The 12,324-nt window shown below is 40.3% G+C and overlaps 1 protein-coding gene across 1 annotated transcript in view; it reads right to left on the bottom strand.

Annotated features, from left to right (window-relative positions):
• MICU3 (mitochondrial calcium uptake family member 3) overlaps nucleotides 1–12,324 on the bottom strand; it is a 109,442-nt gene that overhangs the window by 72,770 nt on the left and 24,348 nt on the right. Inside the window, exons 2-3 of the mRNA XM_065405388.1 lie at nucleotides 9,321–9,474; nucleotides 4,016–4,047 (exon numbers count right to left, since the gene is read on the bottom strand). Of these exons, the coding sequence (XP_065261460.1) occupies nucleotides 4,016–4,047; nucleotides 9,321–9,474 (186 nt within the window). The remainder of the gene's footprint in view (nucleotides 1–4,015; nucleotides 4,048–9,320; nucleotides 9,475–12,324) is intronic.

Raw genomic sequence — 12,324 nt, forward strand, 5'->3', positions numbered from 1 at the left:
AAGTCATCTGAGCTTCCACTTCTTTGAGCATCTTACCAAGCCTAACATAACTGTCCTGGATCCATTCCAGTGGGAATCTAACAGTATCATTCATCCCAATATGCAGCACACTCGATGGATTTTTCCCCACTCCCATCAGGATCCTTTCCAATCTCAAATCCACATCTCATATCCTTGCTCCTGGCAGATAAAACACTCTTCTGTTCTCTGGATATGGTCTGGTGACAGGCCTGTCGTTTCTTCTCAGTATGGAGTGGAGTCCCCGGTGACACAGTCTCTTCCTGGTTTTGGTATAAATCTGTCTTATGTTCTCTCTGTCACCTGTAAAACATCCTCATTTTATCTTGGGTTCTAGTTCATGACTATCTCCATTGTCTCTTGCTCCCTTATGCATAGACTCGCTTCCCTTCTCTTCTTCTGCACCACCACAACTTCTGTCTGTTTCTCTTCCTCATTCTCCAGTGCAGTAAACTTGTTATTCAACTCTATTTCACCTCCACTAGCCAGTCTCTGCTTCTGCATTGTCCTTGTGGTCATGCTCTTCAATGGATCACCCTCCGCTTCTGGCAGTTCGCCCTCCAGGTCCTTTTGTTCAGCAGTTGTCCGCAAATCTTGAGTTGTCTGTACCACCTCGTTTCCATTATAACTTCAAATCCCTGTCTGAATTCCATCATCGTCTAATCTCGAATCCTTGGATCTTTTCTGCCAGGAATTCTAACTGGCGACATTTCATGCATAAGTAGCTTCCATCAGATACCCGCTCTAGGATTATGTATGACCCAGTTTGCACATCCAACCATCTTCATGTCATCTCCTCTTCAGATCAATTCTAATGTTGCATCAGTAGCCATCATCTTCTCTTTCTAGTCCCTACTCCTAGAAAAAAAAAAAAAAGACAAAAAACCTCCCACCTACAAACTCCCACAGAAACTCAGCTGTTAGCTGCTCCAATATTAACCAATGACTTGCTTTTAAACTAGTCAAAATAGGGCCAGGTCTACACTCAAAAGTTAAGTCGACCCTACTACATTGCTCAGGAGTGTAGACAGCATTAGGTTGACAGAAGAATTCTTCCATTGACCTGGCTACTGCCTCTCGGAGAGGTGGATTAGCTACACCAATGGAAGAACCCCTCCCAGTACTATAGCAAGTGTCTACACTGAAGTACTAGACTGGCAAAGCAGTAGTGCTGCAGCTGTGATGCTGTAGCATTTCAAGTGTAGACAAGTCCTAGGTCAGCACTACCCCCTTGTTAAGGGCTATCAGCAACCATTGGATCAAGTCACACACTTGGAACAGCTCACTCACAAATCAAAACTACACGTCCAGAACACAAAATCACCACTCGCCTCTCAGGGAAAACTCCCACAGAAACTCCACTGATAGCTGCTAGTTGTTCGCTACCAATGTAAGGAACACTGTTGTAACACCACAGTGGTGGGTAAATACTAATGATTGCTAAGATTGGGTAAAACATGATCAACAGTTTTTATATTATAAAAATAAATAAAAATGAACGGTTTATTTTTTTCATAAGCCTTGAAATTGGAAATGTATATACTTGGATGAATGTACTGAAATATACAGTGAATAAATACAAAAAGACAATAATTTTCCATTGTGGTTTCTGCAAATATGGTTGTATTTTTGCTGAAATGTTATTCTGCGACTCCTGCAGTACTTTGAAATAGTTTTTCTACACGAACAGAGATCATGGAGTAATTCTTCTTTCAACAATAGATATTAACAGGAATGGAGGGAGACAGCTGCTGAAGGCAATATTTGCTGCTGAAGAAAGTCTTGGGAGACTCATGGGGATGGAGGTAGGGACAAGCTCCTTGCAACCAGTCTGAGAAGCAGGGAATAAGTATCTTTTGCTCCCTCAAAGACATCAACCTGTTGGAGGAGATGGGGCACAAGTACCCATTACACTTAAAGAACAGTGTATCTAGCCTCCATAAACTTCCACACAGCCATGGGGCAGGGAAGCAGCAGGAGTAGATTACAATGTAACCAGTTTTGCAGTCAGATTAAGGAACTCCTTAGGACTCCTTAGGACTCTCCTCATGGTTTTGTGAGCGTCATTAAGAGGGTGTAGAAGGAAAAGAGTCATTTGTTCCCCAAACTCTCTAGCCTGGCTAGGTGAAGTCAGAACACAGGTGCTTGTTCTCCTGACCCCACATGGATCTTTTTTAGCTGCAAATACTGCATCCTGGGAGGAGGTAACAAAACAACAAAAAAGCCAGAGTCCAGCCCTGCTTAAAAGCGTGTAAACTTCCAACTATAAATTGGTCACCTGATCTGAAAAAATGCACTTGGGCCATATCATACTGTTTCTATTCTTGATTAATCTTCTCACAGTTGAGACACTTTTGAAGACTGAATAAAATCAAAGCACCTTATTCAATTACCCAATTAGTTTTGAATTCTGAGTAAGATGCTCAGGATGGAATGACTAATATGAGAACTAGAAAAGGCTAGTTATTTCAAATGATTAGACAATTCAATGTGACATGTCTAAAAGTTATCTGAACCATTGAAAGCCTGATTTTTGTAATTACAAAGTTAAAAACAAATGGCAGTGGGGGAAGAGACTAAGCATGCCAGCCTCTCATCCCCCACCCTATCTCCTGCGCAGCTAGAAAGCAGTGGAAGGGGTACCCTCCCCTCTCATCAATACAGAGCAGGTAGCCCCAAGGCAACTCCCACAGGCAGATTTAGCCCTTAGGAGAAGTAGACTTTGACAAACTCAGCAACCTGGTGATGTCATAAGAGTTCTGTAGGCAGGTGACCCCATTGTAATACATAGTACTTTTAAAGCTCATTATTTCCTTTAGGTCAGTGCTTCTCAAAGCCGGTTCGCCGCTTGTTCAGGGAAAGCCCCTGGCGGTCCGGGCCGGTTTGTTTACCCGCCCCGTCCGCAGGTTCGGCCGATCGCGGCTCCCACTGGCCGCGGTTCGCCGCTCCAGGCCAATGGGGGCTGCGGGATGGGCGGCCAGCATATCCCTCGGCCCGCGCCGCTTCCCGCAGACCCCATTGGCCTGGAACGGCGAACCGCAGCCAGTGGGAGCCGCGATCGGCCGAACCTGCGGACGGGGCAGGTAAACAAACCGGACCGGACCAGCAGGGGCTTTCCCTGAACAAGCGGCAGACCGGCTTTGAGAAGCACTGCTTTAGGTGACTATGGGATCTTGGAAAGTTAGTCTCACTCACTCCTTCCTCCCAGTACATGGTATATGGATTAACATGGAGTCTTACATAGAATGGAACAGGCTCATGTTTTTTTTACATGCTGCTTAATCAAGCCTTCCAGAATTCTATTTGTCTATTTACTGGGACAAGTAACTTTTTACCACCACAAAAATAGTGGTAAGAAGTTTTTGTGCCCAAACTAGTACATTTTTAAGACAATTTTGCAAGTCTGCTCCTTTTAAATTATTGTTCATTCATTGCCTTATATTCAGCTAGAGACCAGTGAACAGCATCCATATCAGCTTTGGGCTTGTCTACACTTAAAATGCTGCAGCTGTGCCACTGTAACACTTTAGTGTAGATACTACCTAAGCTGACGGGAAGGGTTCTCCCATCAGCATAGGTAATCCACCTTCCGTTGACTCAGCACTGTCCACGTGGGGATTTAGGTCATTTTAACTATGCTGCTAAAGGGTGTGGATTTTTCACACCCCAAGTGACACAGTTAGGCCAACCTAATTTTCTAGCATAGACTTGGCTTTGAAGGAATAATTAAGCATTAGAGCAAGCAATCCTTTTACTAGAGACCAAGTGACTATTGTGACATTCCAAGAAGCAGAAGAGGAAGTGTCTCGGTGTTTTGGGTTTTTTTTGAAAAATCTGGGATTTATTAAAAAAAAAAAAACCACCACCAAAATCCCACCCATAAAAACAAAATTGTCTAATCCTTTCTCCTTGTGGTTGCAAGTTTATAGCATATATTTACTTAACTCATATCTGGAGAAATCTAAGGTTGCAAGATACAGAAGGAACTATTGCTCACCTGTTTTGAAAGGGACCTCCACTTTTTAGCACCTGAAATGAGGGAGAAAAATTAATGTAATGGAATGGAATCAGTTAATGATTTATCCCCCTGGAAGGTACATATGAACCTCTTTCTTTTGATCATATATATGGGTGTCAGGAAGATGGGCTCACCCATGCCCCCAGATCACCTCATACTACAATCACAGCTCTGCCAAGCTTCTCCAACTCATACCTCCATCATTCAATATAGCTACACCTAACAGTGAATGCAGCTGTAGTTGATACAAACTCCACACAGTGGCTATTGTCAGCTCCAGGAGAGCAGAGATAAGGTTGCACGGACATGTACCTTAACCCCATTTTCTGGTTTTCCAAAGTTAGAGTTTTGCTGAACTCAATGTTCTGGAAGAGCAACAGATACCACTGGTCAACCTTAACTTTGCACTCATGGAGTTTTTTGTCAGAATTGTATAGCAATTAGACACAGCAGCTACAATGGAATTTAATTAATTCCTCATATTGAGATTTGAACATGACAACTTGGTTATGTTCATACCTCAGAAAGTCTGTGACAACACCACCATCCCCATAAGGTTTGGTATTATCAAGCCAAACATGTAGCAAGCTGGACAGTTCTTCACGTAACTTTGTGTTTAAAATCTTAAATCTGCATTACAGCCATCTCTCTACTGTACATCTTTTAAAAAGTCAACTCATTCTGATATAGGCTGATTTGCATTTGTATTAGTTTGGGGAGGGGGAAGAGCAAGGACAGAAGAGTATTTTGAACAGAAAACATTTGTCAATCATGAGACATTAGTTTAGAATGGCAAGCTTGCCATTCTAGACAAGCAAGTGGAATTTTACATTGGGCACGTGAACACACACAAACCCTACAGCTCAGCATTTGGCTGTCTATAATTTTTGTTGAGTCAGATCAGAAGTTAAAAGAGAGCAAAACACAATTCTATTTCTTCCTCTTTCCAAAGTTTTTTTGAAAGTGTAAACATGTATCCAGGTGATAAAAATCACAGCATTACAAGCTTGACTTCTCACAAACAGTTTCAGATAATACACTATGATTTATTTCATAAACCCAATCCTTCACTAGAAATATAGGAATATAATTTTAAAGCTAATTATAGCTTTTGTTTTATACGATAATTTTATTACAACTGTCTAAAGTTAAATGTTTAGTTATGAAAAATATTTCACATTTTTACCATACTACTATTATCCAATGTTCAGTCACTGTTTAATCAAAAAGGAAGTAAACACACTCTTGACTTTTGCAGGGTTTATAAGATTTCCAGGGTAAGTCAGTCACAATAGCTGTATTTATTCTACCAGAAATCTCATCCAAGTCTAGTATTATTAGCTTTTCTATATAGCAAAAGTAAATAGCTACTACTATTACTCTTCAAAGGGCACTTTTGCTTTCTGACAAAACTCAAGGCTCTTCTAGTGTTCATTCACTGAAAGTTTAAGTGTGAGTTCTGCCCTCCTATGTTCTCCATAAGATATATGAACAGCCCTTACAGACCCAAATCCATAGCAAGTTTAAAGCAAAAAAAATGCAAGACATGATTTTATTTAATATTTAATCTTTGATTCAAAAAGTCATCTTTCCATGTAATTCTATATTCAATAGAACAGGGCAGACAGCTAGTAATCTCTTCAAAATGATAACAGTAGGAATAATAATAGTAACACAAATAATTAATTACTTTACATCTTCACAGCTATATACAAATTTTAATTAATTAAATGCTCACAACACCTCTGTGAAATATTAGTTCAGTTTACAGAAAAGGAAACAGATCCAGAAACATTACAATAGCTTTGTTCCACGTAGCAATTCCAGTGGCACGTCCAGAATCCACACAGCAAATGAGGGAGTAAAAGATTAGAACTCAAATGTTCATGGAATCAGAAGCTGGAAATGGGAAAGATCTAATACCTGATAGTCATCTAGTCCTTCCCCCCCATGGCAATGCTCACTATTGTACATTTGCTAGCCTTTCCCCTCTCTAATTTTAAAATAACTCAAACAGCAGGGCTACCACCTTAATTTCATCCTCTTACATTTAGCCACACACTCTTACGCTATCCCTGTAATAATTACTTTCAGTTCTGAAGTCTCCTAATGCTACTAGTTTTGTAAAGTTAATCAACAAGTCTGACTGAATCTCTAAGGGTTTATAGATTAGCAGGATGTGCAGATTAGTACTGTCTCTGGCCTCAGAGATTAACTACATGCATTCAAAGGATTTTGATTCAAATAAGGTTTTCTGCATTTGAGCTCAGAATGGAAAAGCGGCTACTCCACTTCAGATTCTCCTCCCTTGGTGTATGTCAATAGCATATCCTGGGAGAGCTAACACTGGACTTGCAATATCAGCCAGGTGGACTTCTGCGACAGAGATCAGGTAATGCACCTCACTGGCAATAATATCATGGATCGTGAATGATGTAAGGCTTGATCCTATGCTATCAGAATCAATGGGACTTTTGCACTGATTTCAATAGTAGGAGGATCAAGCCCTTATTGACTAGAGATCTTATGTTGAGGATGAAATCCTTGTGTTTATCTATTTTGGATCCATGTGTGGTAGCTGGATGCTTATTGCACCAGATTGGAGGTAGTAGTGTCTGGTGATCTTCTTTCCAAGCTTTCGCGAATGTTCTCTATTTCTTTTTCCTTATATGATTTATACTGTGGAGGATGATTATAGGAAGCATGCTTAATTGGCAATGACAGGAATTAACAGTGTGTTGGATAACTAGTGTGTCGCCAAACTACTCAACTCCCAGAATGACTGAGTGAAAGTGAACTGTTGGAGAGATCTGGAGCTGCAACAGCTGTTCAAGATATGATACATGTGCTCAGCACCCCTGCGTACTGTGTTATTGCTATACTGTGGGAAGCCTCTACTTCAGAGTATCTGAAAGTGGTGTTGCAAGTGGGTGGCTTTATATAAAGTGAGGCATTAGTCTGTTTGGAGGATGGTAGAGGAGTAGCAGCCTAAATCCTGATGTAAAGCTGGTACTTGATGTTGTCAGAGATGCCAACCTTGCTCTGAGACTTTTAGGGATGTTAATTAAAAAAAAGGGAGGAATTAGGGAGGTTGCTTGGACCTCTCCCCTCTCCTAGCCTCCCCGTGGGGAAATCAGGACATCTCCCTCCTCCCCTTCCTATCTAGGTCAAGGGGGGAGCCTGGGTCCACTCCTCATTGCGCTCCTGACTCCCACTTCCAAACAGGGAGAAGGAGAGGATCAACCCTTGGAAAGCTGCCCTTCTATGCCACTAGGACTCTTTATTATGTTGACCAGTCCCGGGCCTGGATCTCCTTCCTGGGATGATCCTTGTCCTCTTCTCACTCCTGTCATTTTTCTTCTCTTTTCCTCCACCATCGCTGCCTCCTCCTGCCCCTCTGGCTTCTCCTTCTCTGCAAACTGTGTAGTGAGAGTCTACACGGTGATTGTCAGTGGGGTTGAGGCACTGGATTCACCACCAAAGCCTCTGACTGCATGTTGAGTCCTAACTGCCCTGTGTGGACTCTGCTGGCTCACTCTAGGTGCCTAGAGTGTCTTACTGTAGTTGGGCAAGGTCCACACAGAGCAGTTAGAGTGCAACATACAGCCTGTGGCTTGGATGGTGAATCCAGCAGCGCCCCAACCCATTCAAAATCACTGCAGCTTACTTCCTATCAGACTGTCACTGCATAGTTTGCGCATATGCCAGGATTACTGAAAATCAGGGATGATTGGCATCTCTGCATTGTGAAAGGGGCTCCAATTTATTTCCTCTAAGTCAGGGAAAGGTTGGGGAGGGACAAGAAAGAAAGAAAATGTTAAATGCTGCTTCCTGGGTCAAAACTTCAAAGTTTTGGAAGTTCAGCTGATGTGCTGGTTCTTGGCAATGGATGGGGGTCTCTGGGCTACTCTCTGCTGAGAGGGTGGAGGTATTCCATTGACTTAGTCCTCATTAGTGGAAGGACATATCTTTTTTCAAGAGTTGTCATGGTAGATGAGGAAATATCTTTTATTGGACCACCTTCTGTTGGTCAGAGAGACACGCTTTCGAACTTACACAAAGATCACCAACCTTGTCTCTCTAATATCCTGGGACCAACCTGGCTACAACACTGCAAACTTCAAGAGTTGTAGCAGTTTTGATATCACTTGATTCAGACAGCTGCAGCCTCTCTTGTGCTGTTGCTGCTAAGAGAAAAGGGAAGGAAACTGTAGTCTGCACAGAGTCTTTCAAGCTCTACTTAAGCTGCATTAACTGGTTTTGCCAGTTCCCTGGTGATGGTTTCAGCACTCTTTGTGCTGTTGACTTTAGAAAGAGGGACTTTGACAACAACTCAAGTCAGTTATCATAAATCACTCCTAAGCAACACAAGGCATTCACTTTTCCCAGGAGTTGTGAATGTTGCCACCAGAGCTCATCATTCCAAGTTTGAGAGCCAGAAAATCAAGCCAGTTAAGAATGTTCTGTGTTTGTACAGTGCCTAGTACCCTGGAGTGCTGGTCCATGATTAGGGATCATAGGCATTACAGTAATACAAATATTATAATAATACATATATAGTAATGTTGTGTCCTACTACTCAGTCTGCCTGTGCATTTATCTTATTGGTGTTGAAACTGACATTTATAACAAACCAACTGAAGATGTGTGTGAAAAAGTGGAAAATAAACTATCAGGGAGCTTCTTCTGTGAATTTGTAAATGCAGAAAACTGATTCCCGCAGGGTCTGAGGTTCTTGCTCAGAGTGTTATTTGCTCTTTGGCCATGGAGATGCCTTACACAATCTTGAAAGAGTAAAAAATAAAAACAAAATAGATGACAATTTAAAATGGTGAAAACTGCGATACAAAACTGTCCTAGACAGTGCACAGGAAAAAAGCACTATCTATACCGAAAAGGACACAAGAGTTCTACAGCAGTACTAGCATATTCAAAAAGAAGCTGGAATTGAAATTGTTAGTACAAATGGACTTCAAATTTTGCATGCCTATTATGCAAGGTGTGAACTATAAGACAATACAAAATGTTTAACTAAAGACTTCTAAGGGATTAAAAAGGAATTGCAAAATTGGCTTTAATTTAAGGGCAATCAGTATGAGAAACCCTACAAACCTTCTGGATAGCATTAAAATGAATTCTGGAATTCTCCATTCTCCTTTTGGATCCTCAGCAGTTCCTTTTCACATCAAGTAAAACAGAAACAGTAACTTAAAATAAGTTGAAAGATAACATGCATCATCAGCATTTAACACAGGAACTTCATCCACACAAAAATCCTACTTACGTTTGGGTGCATCACTTGTAACAGACTGAATGAAGTCATGTGGGGTCATATATAATTGGCCTTCAAATTCTAAACTGGCAAATATACGAAACCGTTGCTCTCGAGAAGTTGCATAAAGGTCCAGATCTTCAAAGTCTGATCTGCTTTCTGCGATCTTAACAGACAAAAAGAAAATATGAAGGAAAAGTTGTTCTATTGCATTCACCAATGTCTTCAAGACTCACTATAAAGCAAGTTGTAAATGGAAAAGGTGTAAAGTTAAATGCATGCATAAAAGTTTTGCAGGATAAGGGCCTAAGGTTACCAACAGGGTCCTATTAATTTTATTTTCAACCCCCTGTAAGTTTCAACAGCAAACGTCCTTTAGACATGAAAACTGGCAAGCTTAGGACAAGTCTACACTTAAAATGCTGCATCAGCGCAGCCTCACTGATGCAACTGCACCGTTGTAGTGCTTTAATGAAGACACTCTATGCAGAGGGGAGAGAGCTCTTCCATTGGTCTAGTTAATCCACCTCCTGGAGAGATGGCAGCTATGTTGATGGGAGAAGTTCTTCTGTCTAAATAGTGCTCTCTACACAGGGGGTTAGATCAGTATAACTATGTCTCTCAGGGGTATAGACCAGACCTTACTCTCAGACAAGAGGAAAACTTTCACTATGTATTTGGAGAGAAAAGTTCAAGGGTACCTTTGTTTGAAAAACTCTCAAAAGTCTAACTATAACTGGAAGACAGCTTGGGAATCAAACTTCAGATAATACTTAAAACTTGTACACAGGACAGTTTGAAAGAAAACATGCAATGGGAAGGGAAGAAAATACTTTTTTTTTTTCATTACTTCCATGTGTAAAGTGCAAGTGTGGACAATTTCATATGCAAAAGGTTCTACAGGTGTAAAATTTCTATGGATATCCTGGATTCAATAGCTAGTACTATCAATACTGCTATACTTTGTGAGGAACAAACAGAACTCCTCTAAAGTTAAGAAACCGCTTAAATGGCATAACTTCATATGAAGTTCTGAAGTTTGTAAATGCGTGGAGTACTTGAACTCTTGGGATACTGCCAAAGACCTTTCATCTCATCCTGTGGCTGCAGGTGGACATTCCAATCCCTCAGCGCTCTCTCTCACTCCCTCTCTCTCACACGCACACACGCACACGTATTTGTGTTGATTGGCATATTGCTACTATCAATTGACTCTATAATTAACTAGAGTAAAATCCCAAAGGATATCAATCCTCATGGTTCTCTTTTCTATTTTGCACTGTTTAATCTGATAATAGAATATTGGTTTTGTGGGACATGCACATGCACCCCTAACTGCCAACTGCTGCTTGTAAACATTCCTTGGCCATGTAGCTAGACACACGCTTCTATGGAGGCAATATCAAGAAGGAAAAATTAGTATTTCAACCTATTCATCACAAATGCAGAGAAAAACAACTGCTTAAAAATGAAGAGCAATGATACAGTTAACTTTTACTAATATTTAAAAATCAGAAAGCAATATCTAAGCAACAAAACAGCTATAATGTCACTCTAACCTTTTATTCATTTCACAGACATACCATTTAGTTAGTTTTGTCACCTAAACAATTTTGAAACTATTAAGTCAAAGACAACAATTAACAGATCTTAAACAGTAGTTCGTTTTTTTTTTTTTAAAACCACCCAAGAAACTAGCCACATAAAGTTTGTTTTTAGAGAGGAGTCCGACAAAGGGAACAAGCTTAAGAGATGTTTGCAGTTAGCGTCCACCTAACTACAAATGGAAGGTATTTTTTCAGAAAGCTTTGTAAAGGGGAGGTTTAGATTTCAGTGATTAAAAGGAAAAGGCATGTTTACTGGGTGGTCACAAATGTAGGCTTTCTTGAGTTCTGATTTCAAACATGTAAACATTTAGTCACCTGAAAAAGTAACACACAAGTAAAATTACAGGGGTGAAATAAAACCAAGCTGCCTCTGACTTGTAGCCCTCCCAAAGACTAAATGTTTAAATTGGTGTTGTAGACCAGATGCAGGGCTGGGCTCATAAATGGCTGAGTGTCAACAATTGGTTGAAAATTTCCCTTTGGGGACACATGACAAGAGTTACCTGGGACTGTAGGTCAGAAATAAAACAAACCAAACAGCCAAAAATAAAATACATATAAAAATAAAAATTCAACCTCATTAGGGACAATCTAGATGAAGTTGCTGTCAATTTTTTCAATTTCTACACTTGTAGATATGCTAAACAAGGGTCCTGTACAAGTATCACCACAGATTTAGCTTGCAAGACTGTATGCAGTCACTTGTTATGCTGCCTCCTCAGTTCTTAGCAGAAGTTAAAATAATTGGCTATCACTTGGCAAAATAGGTGAGAAACTTTTTGTGATCTGAAGGAAATAATCCATAATCCATGTTGAGAAGGAGGAAGGAGACACTGTATGCAGACCCCATTTACTGAAGAAAAAACAGTAAGTGCATCAAGTATTTGCTTCTGCCAATTGTTAACAAGTTCTGTGAAAGTGAACTTCTTACTAATCACTTTTTTCTCACCTCCAGGACAACTCACAAACTGCAAAATTAGCAAGCTAATAAATTTCTCAGTATCAGAGACTCTATTAGGTTGAAAGAAAGTCTATAATCCATACAGTAGTATCATGCAATTCAAAATATTTTTTATTTTTAGAAGTCATTGTTTCAAACCAAGATTACAAGGGTTATCAGTCCCCCACTCCCCTCCCATGAAGAAAGTGAAGCTGCTTGACCCTCTTTACTGGAGATCCCTGTCTGTGTGTGTAAGGCATATTTAATAGTATCCTGGGGACAAACAAGACCCCTTCTGTGCAGTGCAAACCACACACACAGGGCTCTTTCCAGAAGGCCCAAATATTCTTCTACATTTTAGATTAGCATTTCTATATTTTTTAAAATATATCAAAACAGTCAAATTTAATTTAGAAAAAATGTTTGCTACATACAAAGTAATAGTTTATCAGAACTGCCACTAAGAATT

The sequence above is a fragment of the Emys orbicularis genome, chromosome 5, assembly GCF_028017835.1.
Source record: "Emys orbicularis isolate rEmyOrb1 chromosome 5, rEmyOrb1.hap1, whole genome shotgun sequence".
NCBI classification, from domain to species: domain Eukaryota; kingdom Metazoa; phylum Chordata; order Testudines; family Emydidae; genus Emys; species Emys orbicularis.